Below are 22,393 nucleotides of genomic sequence, written 5' to 3' on the forward strand. Positions count from 1 at the left end.
ACGCCTCTTTTTAAAAATCCCTATATGTTTTAATGAATTGGGCATATCTAGAGTCCTAGACTTATTTTTATTATTTCAATATAATATAGAAGAAACGAAGGTGGCAGCGGCTTAATACATAAATACCTAGCCATCTAGGTGTATACATGTATAACGGAATAATTACATACTAATTATATAATGTGTAAGTAATGATTCGTAATATTATAGTAATAACTAATAACTAATCAGAGAAATGCTTCTATATAATATTATAATGGGTACCCAAAGTTTTCCCGTTTAATATAGTCTTATATTCTGTATCTTGTGTACCAACTTTTTGAATTATGTTATCAAATTTACTTGTCGTACCATATATTTGAGTTTATTCACTTTATTATATTGTAAATATTTCTTTTAAGTGAAAAAAATAAATATAATCATTTATAAACGACTCGATCCCCCTGCAGCGCACGCGATGAACGTACCACACTCACACGTCTATTAATACGACGACCAATGGGCTGTTCCGTTCGCGGTCCCGTCGACACATCTGCTTTGGCATCCGACCATCTCGGAACAATATATGACGATAAGTCGTCCCGCGCCGTCTCGTCGTCTCGTCGCTTGTTCTCCAGTGACATTTCGTTTGTTTTTTCGATTTTCGATCTCTCCTTTGTTCGCGAACTCAACAATACATTACATTATTATTAACGTTGCGCCGAGCCAATATTATAATACGCAATAACGCATATACGTGTAATAATAATACGAAGAATAATTTTATTATATTATGAACCGTATCCGACGTGTCACGTTATAATTTATTACAGTACATTTTATAGTGTTTAATATTATAATATAGTATTCAGTCTTTATCGAACTAATTTGTATTTTATGATTTTTTTCACTCTCTTTCATTACGCGTATTGTAGGTATACTGTTATACAACGAAACAGTGTCCGTGTCCGCGCCCGTTATTAAAATCTTGTCGCTATCGACAGCGAATAAGTGCGCCTCTTTACACGCCCCACTGCGTATTAATAATATATAATAATATATGCTATCCGAACGTCGACGTCATAGATAATATTTTATTATTATTGCACAAATGAAACAATATAATATACTTATAGTATAATTGCATCTTTTTAAAATTTTTATGTATCAGGATAAGCGTTTATAGAAACAATAGGCACGGTAAAAGGTATTATGACGTTAAACGATATTTACAAATAAAAAAAACCGTATTGGTTTCGTTCGTAGAGACGCGTGTAATAAAACTGGCTCGCGTTATTAGTGCCGTTGGATTTTGGCGGGCGCCGATTCGGATTATGATATTTTTCGGTCTGTATTACATCGTGAAAAGAGCAATTTACTTGTCGTCGAAGAAAATATTCAACGGCGATCACAAGCGTAAAAAGTCAAAGCGCAAAAACAAACGCAACATGAAAGGTATAAATAAATTCATATTTTAATACCCATTATAGTATTATACAAATATATAGAATACAGGGTGTAACAATAAACATTCAAGACAGTTGTCTAACTCTAGCTAATAACTTTTGTTCCAATCAATAATTATTCATTTTTTATTATACATTTTATTTTGAATGTTTATATTATAAAAAAAAGTTATTACAAAATATCTAATTAGTTACCTACTTATTACGTACATTGGACAGTTCCTTCTGTTAAACTCTGTATAAAATAATAGTTACGTGTATACACTATAATGTAACTACGCGGGTGAATTCAGAGACGTGATTTAATAGTAGGTATAGGTACAGAATGCGTCCAACTCTCATAATATAAGTCACATATTGTTCAAATTTATAAATCCTCATGCGACTCCAGACGTGTTTAGGGGAGTTAGTTGGAGATTGCCCTTTTGTGAGAATGGCATTTTGTATATGGACATAATTGCTTTTAGAAATTATTATAATATTATAATATAAATACAAATATCTTTACGGCTATAGCCGCTATAGGTACAATATATATTATATATGTAGTAGAGCTGTATGCCTGTATACTGTATAGGTAATTATTATATAACCTTACTATTATGACCTTAGATTATTCTATAATCATTATAGAAATTAATATTAATGTTTACTACGTCATATAGGTTCGTATCCGTACCTCAATTATATTTGATTATTTCTATAATTTCAAAATTATTAGTTGATCCTTATTTTTGACTAAACTTGTTAAAGTTAGATTTTAATTAGAAAATAAAAGTAACTTAACTGATTAGTTAAAAATCAGGTATTATTGTTTTTCATAAAAAAATAATGTTTAGTAACTACCTAAATCTTTTTTTAAAGCTAACTAAATATAAAATAGTACCAACCTAATTTAATAAAATATGTATATTGTATTAAAAATAATTGCTGTAAGTACTTAGTAAAGTAAGACTTTAAACAGGACGCTATACATCTGCGTCTTGTGTTGTCTCCGTCTTACAAATTTATATACAACTTTGGCTGTGAAATATCGTTTTTATATTTCGTACAAGTGATTTCAATAAAATAAAAACATGATATTTCACAGATAATGTTCTCAGCTATATTGTATATCAATTTAGTCGTAACTATCACTACAGAGTGGTTCTATCCCGCGCAAAACAGTTGTTGTTATTTTTGTACATTTAACATTTGTAAGACAAGGAAAACACTAAGTCTTGTGGGTGAAATCCAACAAAATAATTATATTGGTTTTATATTATATTTGTTTACCTAATGGTACACAAGTCACATCTATAATACTAAATTATAATAATTAAATTAATTATTGGAATTTAATAATTTAGTGACAAAATATGATATCAAATATTATTCAATTTGGCTGCATAATTCTATGAATGAATAGAAATATAATAATAATTAGTAATAACTATTAATTCATTAATAATGATTAAGGATTAATAAAATATGAGTTGAGACGTGTATAGGATACTGAGTAAATACCTGGCAATATTTTTCTTTTCCCAATGAATGTGGATACCCCTATAATTTTCTATAATATAAGTATTCGGTGTATATGCAATTTTATAACCATTATTATACATTTGTATTTATTACATTTTGGGTACCTAGTACTTACCTATATATATATAATTAATATCAGATAATTCCAATTATTATAAATTTTATTTATAAAATTACATTTTACAAAATATAGGATATATTTTAAATATATGGTTTTAGGAAATTAACTCTTAAGTTACTTCATAAAATGGAATTCAATTTAACTCGTTAAGTTAGAAGTTGCTTGAAAAAAAAGTAAATCGTTATGTAACTTTAGATTAGTTAGAACTTAGAAGTAACTTAACTTTTTAACTCGTTAATGCCCATCCTTGCTTATTAGTTATTACAATTTAGTTAGTAAATAACTGTTTATATTTTTCTTTCATTCATTTCTTTTTAATTTTACAAAATGTATGAAATTAATTTTTATTTTTTACTCTCAAAAAATGCATAAATAAAAAGACAAAACAAATTAACAACTGGGGACGAAAAATCTGAATGCGTCTCTAGTAATTGTCGAGCAGTTTGTAGTTTACATAGTTTTAGGTTGTAGCATTGATCAATGGTTGTAGGTGTGCCGCTATATGCGTTGGGCCGCAAATATATAGTATACCTACGCCGTGTATATTCACTCTAAATTCACTATCGATTAGTTTTTGTTTTCATAATTATATTATTTTCATATAAATATAGACGATAGTAATTACTAATTAGTGCAGTATACTGCAGCTGCAGGTGTAAATATTGATAACGCTAATGCACAGCTGATTTCACTGATAAAATTGTACGTAAACGGTTAATAATTTGCACATAGTATATGGGACATAATCATTGGCAATTTTTACGATAACAATAATATAGGTATTGAGGTAGTTGGTTATTGCAGGTATGTGTCTTTTTAGTTTTTACACCTACTCTATCGTCTCTATCTATGATCCAATAATAATACTTTTTATACACATACATATACTGCTGACGTGGGGAGGTACGGTTTTTGCGTCACCTTTCGCGAGTGATGCGTTAAGTTTTGTGCAAAGCGGCGATGTGTCGACAAAGCATATCTTGTACCTATACACGTTTACTTGTGAATATCATCACTTCCAGTCAGACGAAACGCGTCTCCCGCGGCGTTTCCTGACGGTAGTGAGATGAGGGTGGTACGTCAAGTTATGAGTTTATGATGCAATCACCTACATATCAGTCACATATTATTATGCCCATTATTCAGAGGTTCGGAGTACAATTATAGTACATACTAAGATAGTAATAAAGTTCTACGAATATTATTTAGAATTAATTTTAGTTACTGAAAAATGTACCTTAAAAAAAAACTGTGTACCTATAGGCTTTAATGATTTGTAAAATTCATAAAAAATCTGGATAAAATCCAGAAATGATTTAAAAAATATGTCTCTAGATTTTAATTATATCATACAAATTGGTTGTACATAATATTATTGTTGAATTTATTTTTCCTGTTCGTAAAGAATATGTATAATACTAACTGTCATTATCGAAAATTGACTTTTGTAAAAAAGGAGTGGGTGACATTGGTGTGGCAATAAAAATTAGCATCGAGTCACGAAGACTTTGAATACGTCCTGTGTGATATACATCGTTGTATACATCGTACATTTGTTATTCATATTTTATAACGTATTTAATATAATCCGGATGAACGATATAAAAGATATAACGGTAGTGGGGAGGCAGTTGCTCTATATTCATTGGAGAATACTTCCGTCTAATTAAAACTATTGTGGTAGGAGAAAATTGCTTAACAATTATTATTGTTGTTGAGCGACGAACCATTATTAAATAAAAAAGACGATTATAAACTATGTATATAGTTTAAATTGGTTATAATCTGCACTTGCACTATCGTTAGAAAAGAATGTGATTACCCCAAATTCAAAAGTTCATAATAATTGCTTTCAAGCTTTTTAAAGATTTTATTTGTGGGTTTTCTTTATAAGTGGTACTTACATCTAATACTTTTTAGTTTTATCTTAAGTCTTAACATATAACGTAAAATACAAATAATACTAATCATTTAGCCTTTACAATAAATTATTATTATACATTTTAATAACAAACTCTCATAATAACCAAAAAAGCACTAATTATTTATTATATATATTATAGTATTATACCCTAAAAAAAATGATTTACTTAGGTAGGTAAAAAATTATTTTGTTTAGGTATACGATATACCTATACTAGTTCTCTCAATTTAAATAAATTAGTATTATGTAATATATTCTTACTGCAGTTGTATAGGACTTTAGTTATTTTTGATAAATAAGTATTGTTCATCTTTTTATTTCAATTTTCGAGTTGACGAACCCAGTTGAACACTGGGACTTGGTAGGAATTTTCACTCTAATATTATTTCCATGTTATTATTATTTATTTTATCAATTTAAATTATTGTTTAGCTTCAGTAACAGATGACCTAATAAAAAACTATGCTAAAAAAGTTTGATGAGTATTTATCTAAAGACGGAAGTTTATCAAATATAATAGATATATTATACAGAAGAAGGAACTTATAACAAATCCATACCTATAAATATTAGTGTTTTAATACCGTATGTAAATACAAATTAATTTTAATAAAAAAAAGCTCATTTAACACAACTGAAAGTTGTAAATTATTGGTTGCAAACTCATAATTTAGAAAACTGACTTACTTTACTATAACTTAGAACAATTGAGTGAATATTCAGTTACATATTATTTAACATTATAAATATAGAAGATATAGTAGAAAATATTACTTCATTTTGAATGACTTGAGTAATTACTTTAATTTAAAAGGGCTAACAAAAATGATCCCGCTTTACTCTGTACTTTAAAAATGATCTGAAATATAAGTGCCAGTAAAACTGGTATCTATAAAATAAAATAGTAAATCTTAAAGTGAAATATTTCTATATAAGCATTATTATTATACTTAAGTTTTAAAATGTTAAACAATAATGAATGGTAGTTTGTTAGTTTTATTTCAAATTAACAATCAATCCGTGGACTGGAATTAAATAAACTATTAAATCATCATAAAAAGGTTCTTCGAAAGAGTGATAAATCATTTCCCTGCAGTGGCCTCACAAATACTGAAATACGCATCTGATCTATAGTTTATATACCTATTGTATAAGTTGAAGTAATTTTATTGAGGTAATGCGATTATATTACATTAATACAGTTAAATAATTTTACACAGGATAAATTAAATAATAATAATAAATAATAATTATCTTGCATAAAACGTATTATTTTATAAAATTTGTAAAACAGAATGTTTTCATGAATAAATATGTTAGGTAATGGATTATACCATTGATTAAAACTTTATTTGAAAACATTCTTTTTTTTTTTGGAAAACTTATTCAAGATCATTGTGTCGTTGTTTTATTACTATTATTTCTTCTCTCCCGCTAAGAAATTTTGAGTTAAAAATAATAACAAAATACAAATGTGAAATGGTATTTAAATATAAACTCCAAAGCACCACTCAAAATCTAAAATATGTGAAAATTAAAAGTTACATAAGTGAATGAACTGGGTTGGAATATTATTCTACATTATAACCTAACTATTACTATTATAAATTGTATTTATATATTAAAATAAATAATACGTCATGTAGTAAATTATTTAAATATTTTATGTTTTATTTACAAATCATTAATAACTATTAACTTATCAATTATTAGTGTCCCAAAAAGTACATACTTTATGAATTTGGCGGATTTTTAAACATTTTGGTTTTTGGAGGGGTAATATGCTGGATATTGTTTTTCATTGTTAAATCAAAGATTTTACTGAATGTAAGTATATAAAAATAAATGTATTTTCATTACAAATTTTACCGATTTATTTATTTTTAAAAAGTACATATTTTTTTATAATTTAAGTAGCCTAAGTAGATTCTACTGAAGCTTTTTAGTTTGTTGTGATATATTTGGTTTAATGATTTCGCAGTTGATACCTATTCACATTGACAGGTATAGGTAAGTTTACTGTTATAACTTATAAATAATGCATTTGTTGCTTAGTATTCTTGAATTTTCAAACTTTATATTTATAAGGATTATGTGAGAATTATGTTTATCTATTGATCTATTGAATATAAAGTAGGTACCTAAAATATAATAACTAACTGCATATTTTGGAAAAAGTAAAAAAGTAATATTTTATTGAAATGGGTTTATCGGTGGGATTTAAGTGCTATAAACTTTTTATTTTACTCGTAAAACTTCAATTTTAAAATTTAATCAAAATATTTAATATGTAATTAAATATTACTACTAAAACTGATAGCATTATTGATTGAGTTTTATAAAAATCGGTTTTTTTCCCGATAAACACTTTTTTGAGACAGTAATAGACAGTAATAAGTCAATCTACAAGCAGTGTCACATTGAACTTATTTCAAGCAAACATTATTTATAATAATTGTTGATAGTTTATCTTTAAAATTACCATGTACCTTCCTAATTTTTGAAACAATTAGAGAAAACAACCAAAATAATGATGATTGTTAGGAATGAAATACGAGTAAATAAATATATTCATTTTTTTATTGAAGTATCTGTATCTATATATAAGGCTATAAGTTAAAACTAGTTAATAGAAAAATGAACCGTTTTAGAGTAAAAATACTTTACTGTACCTTAAAAACACTTTGGCAGGTACTTAATAATTTTCAAGGATAAATAATTTTTTTAGAAAAATACTTGCTGTTGTAACATGTTATAACCCTAATTATGAATATTAACCCTTATTAAACAGTTAACATATTTAGCAGGGTGGGATTTTTAATTTTTAGTAGGGGACATATTACACGCAATTATTACCTACATTATAATATTATCACAACGATGAGTCACCTTCTGTATAGTATGGACACATGGGCATAACAAGTTAATATTATTCCTAAATAATAAATAAGACCCCATTATATAAACATTCCAAAACATGTATCAAGTGATCTATCATACCCAGACTAAATCTATAGTAATATAATATGATAAAACGCGAAACATTAATTTTTATTTTCATTTTTACTTGATGATTTTTATTACTACTGTGCACAAATAATATATTTATTTATACTGAAACAAATAAATACAGTAGATATTACGTTTACACTTTTTTTTCCAGATATTAATTATCTACTCCTTATTAGTTTAGGTTTAGATTTGAGATTTTAGAGCTAGGTACATATATATTACTATATTAGTCTCCAATGACTATTGCGATTACCAGTACTCAGAACTTAATGCACTTAAAAAGAACTAAATATGCATGTACATTTGCACTTAAAAAAGTATAAATATGTTTTTAAAAATGCACTTCTTTTATTTTTACTTACAATTTTCATAAATATAATTATTTTATAATTTTTACTAAATATTTATTAACAAAAGTGGGAAATGTGTGCCAACTAGGAATTTGAAGAAAACAATAATACATAAGTAATAACATTAGTAACACCTAGTATACCTAGTGACAACGATCAAAATAAAAATACATTAAAATTTATAATGAATTTATTTTTTTTTACTGTCAAATTTTCAAATTACATTATAAGCTTATATTATTAATCATCAAAAGGCTCTCAAAACTACAATATCATTGAATATACAAAAATATGGTCTATATATTTTTAATATCTTTTTCATAGTGTCGTGAAATTAATTCCAAGGTTACTTAGCAATAAATCATAATATATAAATAATATCCCCAAAAAAATTAAAATGCAAAAGGCAATAACTTCCTAGCCTTAGCTATTTGAACAGTGTAAATAAATAAAACTATATGTATACATATTATTATGTTTATATTTTATAACGTTTAGGTCTATTGCATAATATAACCACAAAACCATACGCTAAATAAGTGTATTTTATTATTTTAAGCTATTACTCATTATTTGTTATTATAGTTACTACTTATATAATTGTAGGTCTTTAATTATCCGTTCTGAAATAGAAGATAGATATTTTAGCAACTGTGTGTGACAATTATCCATATTTCATATTATACCTAACGTAAATTGTGAAGTTTAGGCACTTTAGGTAACTTGTCCTGCATTGATTTTTTGTGTGAAACCTGATGTAGGTACCTACTCTATTATTTCTATCATCGAGTATGATATATTTATATTTTATATATCATAACATAGGTATTGATTTTAAAAATTCACCCTGAATCCCAATAGTGATATTCAAATACAAAACATTAAAAGGAACGTGTGAGTGTGTTTATTATATTTTTGACAAAACTTATAAGGTAATTTATTTTAATTTGTATATCTCCATAGGCGCAAATTGACTTAAGTTTTTGGGGGGACTCAAGCCCCCCTCCCCGTAGGCCATATTGCTTAGTACCACAGAATATAAAAATTAGTACTATAATTACTAAATTTTGAACTGGGGGAACTTGACCGACATTTGGGGGGGACTAAGCCCCCCCCCCCCCCAAGCCCCCCTATATTTGCGCCAATGTATGCCTCCAATCCCTCATGGTTCATACCCATAACTAATAGGTGTGTAAGTGTGTTACACTATATTTTCATCTAATGTGCGCCCTTGTCGCACATTACAATAATAAATTAGTGATGAATAGTGATATTATATTAGATAATATCAGCCTTGTAATAAAAGCTTTGTAAAATCGATTCCCGTGTGCAGTGCGATTATAATAGTACAATCACTTCTCATTATAGCGTTACACAATCATATAATATATCATTTAGACTTTCTCAGGGAACAATATAATTGAAACCTGCGCAAGTCTTGAGAAAGTCGTCTAAAGGATTTATCGGTGCTTAACACGCGATGCGTAGGTACCTATATAAATACAATATGTACATACCTACATGAGTATTAGATACTGCAGCGACAAATAATACATTAATACATATACCGGCAGTTATAACATATAACATTACAATGCGAATTCAGAATAATGGGATGTTTCATATAGATATTATAGCTATATTAATATAGCTAGGTATAGGATGCAAGGATACTATTACGCGTGCAGTGCACCGTGCGCGCGGGAAGCGTAATAAAGAAACGGTATAAAGTATAAACTTTTAAATGTTAGTGTTTTCACTTTTAGATCACTAGGAATAGGGTAAAAAAAAGTACCCCACTTTAATAGATTATTTAAATTAACAAATACCGATTGATGCTTGTCCCTGTGGCCTGTGTTGTGAAAAACAAGAAGATTTACACTGGTATGATTCCTATACCTTACAAAAATGCTTTGTTTTTTTCATTACATTATTAATTTATGAGTAGTTCAAAGCATACCCGTTGTGGCTGAGTGGGTCAAGCTAATTTAATTGATACATACTTCAGTATAAATTAACTCGTCACATCGCTACTATATAATATTATAGGGAATAAATACATGGCCGTAGCCATTTTCCTCAAAAAACGAGATACCGTTTTTCTCCACTGTTCATTTGCCTCTAATAAATAATAAATAAAATAATAAAATAGTTAATACAAATAATTTATACGTGTATTTATTTTGTAGTTACCATGCAGACGCAATTTGTTATTAATTTTTTTTTCTAATTCAAAAAGCTTACGTTTATAAGTTATATATACGTATATAACTATTATAAGTTATAACACTACCTACTGAATTTGTTTTGTGTTCATAGTTCATTTATAAACATAATAGATATTTTTAAAATTGTTTAAAGGTACATTTTCCCTGCAGTGTCTGCAAGCCCGAATTAAGACCTTCGGGGGCCCAGGTGCCAATACATGGTTGTGGGCCCCCACCAATAAAAATGTATAATATACTGTCTCAATAATTATATTTTTAAATACAGCGATAACAAAATATATCCTTATACACACAAGCCTGGCCATGTGCCCCCACTTACCGTGCCCGTGGTGGTAAACATGGTAGGTGGACCCCAACGGGGCGCACCGATTCGTTCAGAAAAAAAAAAATTCGTGTAAGCACTATAAAAAGCGCAAATGTAATTTTAAGCCGAGAAGACTATGGGCCATTTACATACGTGGGCCCCCCCTTGCCCTCCTTTAACCCGGGCATGAGTGTCTGGATACGGCGTCTTGCCCTAGCGGCCTAGCGTCACTACCGGACCCGGACATAGGTCGGAATCTGACGCGGCCATGCTGTTCCACAGACTTCCACTGTTTGACGCTGCAGGGAAACTGTACCTTAACAAAAATAAAGTCAACAATATAATTCGTATGCACATAACATATATAATCAAATAAATCTGAATGGGCTCCAAATAATTCATGGCTGGGGGCGGCCCATTCACCCAAAGTTACTCTAACGGCCAATACATAATATTCATAAATCAGAAGTGCATTATGTGCCAACTGTAGATGAGTCGTGGTTATTTGGCATATGCGTACTAACACTGCTAACATCCAAGCGTATCTACAATCTAACTACAATATTAGAATATTAAATATACATATTACATACTGAATCGTGTACAATGTAATGATATGGTATTGTATTCTTAGTTAGTCTGTACTGGTACATTATATACATTATAATACTATAAAATACTATAAAATACAAAACTACGAAGATAATACACCATCACTCGGTTCTCGAAAGTAAAAAAAATAAATTAGTTACAGTATAATATTATAAAAAATAGTGCGTATAAAAGATATAAGTAGATATATTATAGTATACTATATTCTATGCCTATATCTTACCTATATCGGTAATCGGTATACCGTAATATTATCTTCTTCTAAAAGTAGGTATGTATAAAAAATTTAAAAATAATAATAATATTAAACAACAACACTAATAATAATAACCTGGCAATTATTTTTATTATCATCGTTGAAGCGTGTGCGTGAGTGTGTCGCACTTCGTGTTCGGCCGGCGCGCGCGGGGTACCCTTTTCGCCCGACAACTGTTACCGCGCGCGTCGGCCGTCGCCCGTCGGGTGTCGCCGCTTTTAGTTTCTATTTTTGCGCGAGTCCGTAAACACGTCGTCGCGGCGGCGGTGATAAGGAGAACAAATTTTTGTCAAACCAAATAAATACATATTGTTATCTGTGCGTTTCCGCAATTCCGCATAATATAATTATTAATTAATATTATGTTTGTGATATTGTAGGACGGAGGGTGCAGGCCTACGTTAATATTATCAATTATGTGACATTATAAATTGTAATATTATTTCGAGTTTTTTTATTCTCGACGGTGACTCGAGTGTTAGTTTTCCTCTTTAACTTTATCTATTCGCAACGATATCGCAGTGCTTTTTTAAGAGTACCGACAATCGGTTGCGAACGTTCCGCCGCCGTCCGAAATTCCTTTCCGCGGATTCATCTGAAACGACACCACCCGTCGACGGCCCGGATAAGTGTTTGCTTATTCGTAGTGCTCGTTCTACTAGTTGTCGTCAGGTCCGACACGTCTGACCGCAGAGTCTTAATGGTTCGTATATTCGTTTTAAATCGTTGGTATTTTTGGTAGGTATTGAATAATGACAATTATAATTTCACATTTTCTTCTTTGTCGTTGTCATTATTGTTATAAATTTCCACCCCAGTATTATAGCTAGCTGCAGTTGATTTCTACTGTAGATGCAACAATGCAGCAATTTTCGCAGCGGCATTTTAAACTGCTGTTGTGTGTTAATGATAATTTATTTGGTTCAAGGTTGACATTCAATAACTACCCACAACAAGACCCCCGTGACTAACATTTTATTATATTTCTTTCATTATATAGTGAAATAGTCTGGTGTGCCGTAGTATTAACTAGTTCCGAGGTCATGAGTAATTGCTTAAAATATATTTATTACATATAATTCTTGAACATCGATTGGATAGTGTCATTCAACAAATACTATATACTTACTTGAACATTATAACCAAACCTTTATTAATCAATTTGAAGTCTACTTGAATTTGGTTAATATAATATTAAAAAAACTCGTATTGAACCTACCTATTGTATGTTAGGTACCTATAGGAAGCCTTCTTTTGTAAAAGCAATTTGATTTTTAATCTAATCAAACCATATATTATGTTTGTAGACCAACCAACAGTGACAATTAGTGATGGGTTTTATTAAATTTAAAATGAATTGAAGTTCCTACCTAAAGTATTTTCCAGTACAAGCAAAATAGGAATATTGATTAATTGTATTAATTAAATTATGTGTTGAACAGTCCACAAGTTAGTATGTACTTAATATCCAATTTGTGTCCACTAGGTAGTATATATTTATTAGTATACTTACCTATATAAATATTTAATTGGTAATTTCATATTTCGTCAGTAAGTTCCAAGTAAGTTCATTCTTTTTTTTTATTACATCGTTTATTTAAACTTGGTAGTTCTCTATTATCAGGTAGGTGCATAAAATGTATATATATTTAGACCTACCAAATAAGTTTTAAATATTTTTCATACTGAACATTCAAATAAATTAAATTATGAAATTTTATAAAACTTCTAAATAAATTGAATATTTCTGTTTTAAGTAAATATAATATAATTCATTAGGTATTATACCTACTTTTCAAAAAGAAAAATTTAATTTAATATGCATTTATATTTTACTTATTTGTATTTTACTATTTATGTACCTACCTATGAACAATATTTGGATTTTTATTTAAGTTTATTATTGGGTTGATTATAGAATAACAACGTGCCCACCTATTTAATTTTTAAATTGAAACTGATTACTCAATATAAAATGTATAAGTACTTAACCTTTTTAATAAATATTTAAATTATTATACATTTTAAATTTTATTATCTGACTTTATTTAATAAAAACATTTTTGAACATTTATTTGGTACTTTTCCAATCTGGTTATTATTTATGAATCTACAACAAAAATTATATTACCTTTCACTACTCCATTTTGTAATCTGTTTTTGCTGTTTAAACATATTATCAAACATAATGTTTATGGATAGCGGGATAGGGGTTAGGTTATAGTACCTATTATAGTACTGGAACAGCAGTTTATAGTAACATATCACATTCATACTATATTAAAGAACTTAATATAATATACCAAATATTATGTACCTAGTAATAGATTTTATAGTATATGACGTCTATACTATAATTATTGTACATTTGTACTGGTACTTATATGTAACTAGTAGTAGATTTTGTATTTACTATTTGTATTTTACAATTTAGAATAATTATATATACCTACATATTTTTACACCAAATGTTAAAAATTAAAATAATAAGTTTTTGTATCGAGTGACGCACATGAAAAGGGGTACATGTCGGTTGACACTCCTATCAAAATGGCTGGAATGTGTCTCTATGACTATAGTAAATTTACTGGTGGATTATTCCATCAAGAGAAACACTATAACTATTGTGAATATTATTAATCTAACAAAATTGAGTAAAACATATATTTTTTTGGAATAGTTAATTAGTGGTGGGTATGTCTAATCATTTTAACACGCCAATAGAAAATGAGTGTACCACTGGGTATATCAATAGCATCAATAAAAATCTATAATTTTTTAATAAAAAATTTATTAGGCAAAGGATACTAGTAAAATTTAAAAAAAAAGTTGAATATTTTGTTTCTATTAGTTTTTATTTTATACTTTTCACTCACTGGATAGATTCTTCTCCCAAGCCTACAAACCCATCAACTCCCACAGCGCTTGTACTCATTGTAAAAAAAATACATTTACAGATTGTATAATAAATTAATGTAACAAAAAAAAAAATTGTATACTTTAAATAGTAGGTATAAATAAATATGAAGTATTTGTTTTCTTATAATTTTGTCTTGTATGATAAAATAATCATTTTTAAAAATTAGATTTTAAGAGATTTGGATGCCCACATGTATTGTCTCCGTATTACAAACATAGTAAATTTGCGTTCTTCGGAATCCTCTTTATGTTGTTTTAATTAATGTAAATACTATTGAAAATTATAAGTATATAATCGTTCATCATGTTTGAATTATGTTAAATATCATATTTTTATTTAGTTATAGGTAATTAACAAATTCAAAAGAATAATTATAACTATAGGTAGATTTAAAATCTTTATAATTTAGATTCTTATAGTGTATTCATTACCGTCCATTAAAATATGAGTATAAAATCTGTGTTTAACCGTAGGTCTTTGTGTATGTATTTCTGTCACCCTATTGCAAGTCTGGCAACTGGCAAGCATCTGTTTTTGTTCACTAAATTTAAACATATACTGCTGCCAACCATTTGTCTTATACTGTTAAGAGTCCCAAATTCAATATATTAAAAATTAGTTCATGTTCTAATCTTTTTACAATTCCTTGTTGAATGCACTTATTTTTTAATACTGGGCATTCTTTTTACAGATTCTATATTAGGTTTATCTTCTACAACATATTGCAGTGTTCTTCAAAAATCAGCAATGGTTGAGGTGTTTGCTGCCAATCAAGGCGACTGTAATTCCAATAATTTGGAAGTGCTGGATGCCACCTTAAGCTCATATAGGAGCAATGCATCATCTCAAGATAATGCAGATTTCTTCCAAGATTATTCAGATTACCAATGGTTTGCGGACTATAGGTAAATTTCTTGTATTTATTATAATTATTTGGTTATTAAATTGTATTCTTTTAGGTACCGTGATTCAGACAATTTTAACCATCACACAAGTATTCTATCATCTATATCAGAAAATTATAATATTCCATGTTATGAAGAAGTTTCCAGAGATTTGGATGTTAACTTGGCTCAAGTAGATATGGAACATCTTAAAACAGAAGACATACACAATATACTCAGCACATTGCCATCTATGTGTGGTCAAGATTTACAAGTATATATAAAATCAAGTATTGATTATTTAAATATTACTTTGTTTATTAAATAATTGATTATATTTCAGAATGTATCAACTGAATCATTTTGTAAAAATAAACAGCTATTCTCTCCTGTAAAAGAACAATCGCCAAATCCATTCATAACATTTAGCACGGATTCATTAGACTGTAGTGATGATATGTTAATCACCTGTAAGGCCAATAACAAACATAACTATACAATTGCTTTTGAAGAACCGACTATGGGTGTTTCGGAAGAATTTCAAAATAGTGAAGCTATGAGTACAGGAGAGAGTCGAAATACTGGTTCAGGCGAAGCATGGTCAAGTGATGGAAGTGTTCCAGTTAGTGTTCCAATGATATCTTCGGATACTACTTTTACCACATGGAATAAGTTAAAAAAATGTACCACTTCTGCAACCACCAATTGCACTCAACAACTTAAAGAGGTATTGATTTAGTTATTTAAACTTTTTTGGTATCAAAATTACCATCTGTGCCATGGCCATTAAATTACATTTGATCGAATAACTGTACAAATAAAAGTAATCTAAAATGGAGACCGATTTCGTCCAGTTTGGTCAGACCACACCCTATCAGTTTTTATTGTCTGCTTTTGTTTCCAATGTTTGGCCGTGTCCAAACAATTAAATAATAGCATTAGCTAAATGCTAGGTAGTTGTTGGAATAATAAAGTGCAGAGGGTCAAATTTGGTGTTCATTAGATATTCACATTGCTGCCCAAGGTTACTCTTATATAAGACAGTGTATAGATCTATATTTTTACCATAGTAAATATTTAAACTAAGAAGACGTCGCCCCGCATATGTTTTCTCCGTCTTACAAAAAATATCAATTTCAAATTTGGTAGAATTAATTTTGTGTTGTTTGCTATAATAATATGAGTGAATTGACCTATGATTAAACTTAAAGGTAAGAACATTATCAGCTGTGTCCTCTCATAAGTTTTTTAGTTATTTCATTTTAAAGTAAGTTATGATATGCTAGGTATGTTTAATATAAAAATGTTCATTATTCTTTTAAAATTTAAAATATTGTAAAAAACCAACAAGATAACACAAATAATGTTTTTACCTTTAAGTTTGATCACAGGTAAATTCACTCAAATATTAAAATTAACAACACAAAATTGGTTAGGTTAGATTGTAATTTAAACACAACACATGAGGCCATGAGGGAGGGTGTAGTGTTCTGTTAAATATTTTTTTTGTATTCACTGTACAACTATATTTAATATTAAAATTAATTTGGGTATCAACTTTCAACTAACTTTTATCCTAAATTTCAAGAATTCTTTATTATTATGAATTGATTTAACTAATTAGTATGTATAAAATATTACACTGGTCACACAAAAGGTACACACTGCAGATATAAACTGCACAATTAATTTTTTTGTATTTTTATATATTGTTATGTACTATTTTTTTATAAAATTTCTCATTTTTGATCAATTTGTCATCGATATATATTTTTAGTTATTATTTGAAACTTATATTTCTGATAACCTAAAATAAAATTATATTCTATTAAACTAAAAACTTACACTACCTCAAAATAGTTTAATTGAATTTGTTATTTGTAAGGTTTATGTCATCACATTGTTATTTGTAATTCCAATATTATTATAACTTTAATTGACTATGAAAATAATAAACTATAAAAAACAATTGTAATTACTTAATAACACAACTGATTAATGATCGATAATTTGATTGTATAAAACGTTTCTCATGAGCTAGACACAGAACGTTTTGGATTTACGTTATCACTAATCAAACCATTCCCTTCTTATCATAAATTGAAACTAAGTATTTTATTTAATGGTTCTATGAATTCTCAATTATATCATTCTGTTTTCTGTAATATCATATATCTACCTAATAGTTTGACACTAAATTTAATATTGAACAAAATTTAAATTATAATTGACAAGTGGCCACTGGCATGGCAAAATTATAAATTTACTAACTGCAATACACTATGTGTTGTAAGTTTTGGGGGGAGTAATGTTTTATAAATCCTGCCTTGTAAGTGTATTTATTGGCATTTATCTAAAACTTTTATTTTATTATTTTCACTTTGCAGCATACAAGTTTATCATCAAGTGTGAATGAGAAGACCCAAAGTTTACCTGATCTAATGCCATTAAGGCTGCTATGGTTAAGGCAGAAGAAAAGTCATTACGACTATCTAGTCAAATCTACACAGTCTGAAGGAGGAAATGGTAATGTGTTATAAGCTTTTATTTAACTATTATAAGAGATGTTAACCATTTATTTAATTTATAGAAGGTAGAGCTAAGCTGTACGATGTATCTGGTATTAAAGATCAAACAGATAGTGCTAAATTCAGCCTTGTAAAAATGTTTATTAGTCAAAAGAAAAACCGTCAGTCAGACGGCAGCTTAGTAATTAGCGATAATGAAGCTACTGCTGAGGTAACTGAACCCAGTAAAAATGATTTGGAAGATAGTTTAATGTGTGAGAATGGAAAAACTGATAACATTAAACGTGTCAGTAATAATAATGGGTCCAACAATTCATCCATCATACCTAGCAAGCATTTGTGGAAGGGTTCTAGCTTAAATAAGAGTATGCAAACTTCATCATTAGATGAAATAAGCAGTCCAAAACCAGATACCAAGGTATATAGAGATTTTAATTAAATATTATTATTTATTTATAATTTATTTTTATTTTATTTTAGTGTAAGAGCAGTCCTGTTTATGTGATGTTTCCAAGTTATACATTACCAGATCTCTCATTCCTGCAGAATCCTAAAGCTGCTTTGGATATTAACAATGTATTTCTTATTCCTCAAAAATTTTCACCCATGCCATCTCCTGAAGTTGAATGTAAAAAACTTAACACTACGCCTGTACATGAACCATCTTCAGCAGAAAATTCATTTGATTTAAAATCAATCTGTGCTAAGGGATTTGATCATGTTAGTGATTGGGATTCACTAGCTCTGCTGTTACCACGGAATGTGTCTATAGCTTTATCTAAAACTCCTGAACTTAAGGACCGTTTTAAACACATCAATTTTGATATTAAAGAGCCATCATTTTGTCAAATTGCATTTAAACCCCTGGATAAAAAAGATGACATGTTCGTTTATCAATATGATGATTTGAGTCAACATCAAAAACCACCAGTAGGTCGAGTTAATTCAAAGATTCCCATTAAAAATGAACCGAAAAGACCTATAAATGAAGTACCAAAAAGGTAAATTTCCATATAACATACTATTTAACTATATTATACTGTATACTTGAATAACTATAACTACTTGGTGAAAACTAAAAATAATTTTTTTTATAGATTTAGTATGTATGACATGAAGTCTGAAGCATTTCAAGAACAACAAAACAAGAGGCGTTCTCTTCCATCACAGCTAACCATAATCTCTAACGTCACCCCTATTGTAAGTAATCTAGCATAGTATATAATCAATTTTTAGGTTCTGAGCAATAAAAAATTATTTAGTTTTACAAAGTTTTTATAGGTCATTATATTTTATAGTTTCTTTATAGTTTTTTATTTTACATTTTATAAGAAAAATGAATAGTAACTGGAATGGAAAAAATTAACATTGGAGGAAAGGATAAGAAAATAGGTTTAAAATATAGCTTAGTATTTCATCATAGAGTACTAATTACACTGTAATAAATACATGGGATGCATATTATGCATAATATAATATATGCATTTCAATTTGATTTTTACTAAAAAAATCGTATTAAAATTTTCATAGATAACATAACACTTCATCATGTTTGCCATGACTCTGAATGTATATTTTATAAATTATTATTTTAATTTTTTGTGATGTTTTGTCAGGCATCATATTTTGATTAATTTACGCATTCCATGTATTTAGTTCAGTGACCCATTGGCCATTACCCTTTTGCTTTACTTTGGTTACTATTTTTATATGATTAAAAACCAAATATTTTCACTTCGCAGTATTGAAAACTTATGATTTTTACAATATAAACCTTTATAATTATTATTAATTAAATTTTGATGTTAATAATATTCAGAACTTTTTGACAAGTAATTTACTAACTAATAACTATAAATGTTCAACGTTTAGAATAAGAGGTAATGATGGTAAAATAAATGTTTACCCCTATGCTGCACTATTGTGATTTCAAACTTTATAAATGTTTATAATATGAGTATATGAAAACTAATTATATATGTATTTAATTATTCCTGCATTAAATTTAAAATAAATTTCATCTTGGCCAATTTTTAAAATATATTGTAATCTATAATTTGAAAGATATAGTCTAATATGTTTGTTTTTAATTATGTATAAATGTTTCAAATTACAAAAAAAAAAAAAATGAACAAATATTTTTTAAGGCTGGTTCTGATGTTGGCACTTCTGAAGATGAAGGAGTTGAATGTTCAGGAAGTAACTGTGATAGTCCTAATCCGTGTGTTGATGAAGCTAAACGATTAGACTCATTGTTACGACAAAATAAACAAACTCGTGTTAATTTAAAAGCACAAGTCAATAAATATCTAAACCGTGCCAGTGGTCATCACACCCCACCAAATTCACCAAATCAAATAACTAATCAGGTAATATTATCTTTACTATGTAATACACAATTTTAATATCATGTTTATTGTAACTTATTATTATAATAAATGTATTTATGTATTATTTTAGGCAAAGAAAGGAGCTGATAACATAGACCGATTTGAAGGATGTGAAATAAATAAATTGACAGATTCTATAACACACAAGAAAGGTGTATTTTTGTAGAAAAGATTTTTTTTTTTTATAATTTTCTCTAATTAACAATTTATTTTTTTAGACCTGGTGAGAAATTGTTGTTTTGGTGCTGAGAAAATTACATTTTGTCTCGACAATGACTATACAGAAGATTTGCATACAATCGTCCTGGATGTTCTTTGTCCAGCTCTATATGCGTTGCTCAGTGAAAACCTTAAATCTGTTTTAGAAACATCTTTTGGTTCTGTTAATAACTCTGTATGGCAAGTGATAGAAGCTTCTTCTCAACAAGGTTAGTTGATTTTTGTTGATTGGTGTACTAGTCTAGAACCACAACATTGAATATTAATTTAAATTGATTTCTCATGATTTTTTTATTAGTGGTTATTGAAAATATGAATAATGATCAGATCATAGGTATAATTATAAAGTTATCCATTTTTTGGAAATTTTTTGAAAATTCAAAATATAAAAGCTCCCATCCTTTCTCTTTGGTTTAAATTAGTTTTTTTAAGATGACATTTAATATCAACTTTTGACTAATTGAATTGGTCCTCCTGTCATTAATGGTTAGTTAGAATTATTATCTCAAATTAATACACAAGCACTGATCTACAACTAAATGGCATTTTATTATTAAACACGTTTTTATATTTTGCTATGTGCCAGGCACATAACCCTATGTACATAATTTATTCCCGACCCAGGCCGTTAACACATTTGACACACAAAACACTCATCTCCTTCCCTATTACTATAATACAGTAGTAAGGATAATAATGTCCTCCACCCGTGATAAACACACAGGTGGCATAATTTATACCTAGGTCATAGATTAAAAGTGACAAAATACTGTTGTTTCTATAATTTATATTGATAAAATATTAAGATATATAATTAATATTTATTAAAGACCAATAATTATTTGTCTTATAAGTTTTGTGGTGTAAAACACCTAAAACTAAACACTAGAGAATTACCAATAAGTGCCATCAGTTAAAATTTAAATAATTTAACTATTAAATGATAATATAAATAAAACAAACATGATAGTTGAGAAATTGAGATCATAGGATGATTTACACGTCTTATGAGGTATGTCAGAGTACCATATGTCTTCTTTCTCTGACCCATGTGCAACATATCAAATTAATTTTTAGCTGAACCAACCCAGTGTTGTTACTATCTAGAATGAATTCACCTATTATAAAACTTTTAGCTAAGAACACTACCTGTAGTAACGTTGGCTATTTTTACGATATTTTAATTGTTAAATAATTTATAAGCATTTTTGAATTGTAATAATTTACACGCTTATATAACTTAATATAAAAATTAAAATATCATAAAATAGCCAACTTAGTCCGTAGGGACAGGTAATGTTCTTAACTTAAAGTTTCTAAATAGGTGAATTCAATCTAATTAGTAGTTAACATTAAAAACACAGGGTTGGTTCTGTCAAACGTAAATTTGCCATGAGAGAAAACAACTAGTGCGCTGACATTCTCTTACGGATGATTTTTGTATGTATGTACTAACAAAAATATCGAACTGTATGTCATTTTAACTCATGCATATTATTATATTCGCTATATCTGTAACAAGTGCACAAAATATAACCAGACCTAACCTAACCATTGATTATAAATACTATATGTCTATATATAGTATTTTTACGTATAAATGTATAATATTATATATAATACTATAACCACAGAACAATAACTTATGTATTGTACAAAAATACATTTAAATG

The 22,393-nt window shown here is 28.3% G+C and overlaps 1 protein-coding gene across 3 annotated transcripts in view; it reads left to right on the plus strand.

Annotated features, from left to right (window-relative positions):
• LOC132939669 (uncharacterized) overlaps window positions 1-22,393 on the plus strand; it is a 45,543-nt gene that overhangs the window by 9,976 nt on the left and 13,174 nt on the right. Inside the window, exons 1-11 of one of the 3 annotated variants that reach the window (XM_061006965.1) lie at window positions 942-1,434; window positions 15,391-15,604; window positions 15,659-15,857; window positions 15,927-16,310; window positions 17,971-18,109; window positions 18,174-18,529; window positions 18,592-19,112; window positions 19,209-19,311; window positions 20,259-20,480; window positions 20,572-20,653; window positions 20,720-20,929. In XM_061006965.1, coding sequence (XP_060862948.1) covers window positions 1,314-1,434; window positions 15,391-15,604; window positions 15,659-15,857; window positions 15,927-16,310; window positions 17,971-18,109; window positions 18,174-18,529; window positions 18,592-19,112; window positions 19,209-19,311; window positions 20,259-20,480; window positions 20,572-20,653; window positions 20,720-20,929 — 2,551 coding nt within the window. In that variant the 5' untranslated portion in view covers window positions 942-1,313. Of the gene's footprint in view, window positions 1-941; window positions 1,435-11,991; window positions 12,483-15,390; window positions 15,605-15,658; window positions 15,858-15,926; window positions 16,311-17,970; window positions 18,110-18,173; window positions 18,530-18,591; window positions 19,113-19,208; window positions 19,312-20,258; window positions 20,481-20,571; window positions 20,654-20,719; window positions 20,930-22,393 lie in introns of those variants that run through there. The other 2 variants (XM_061006968.1, XM_061006966.1) reach the window with 2 other exon arrangements.

Source organism: Metopolophium dirhodum, chromosome 2 (assembly GCF_019925205.1).
Source record: "Metopolophium dirhodum isolate CAU chromosome 2, ASM1992520v1, whole genome shotgun sequence".
NCBI lineage: Eukaryota > Metazoa > Arthropoda > Insecta > Hemiptera > Aphididae > Metopolophium > Metopolophium dirhodum.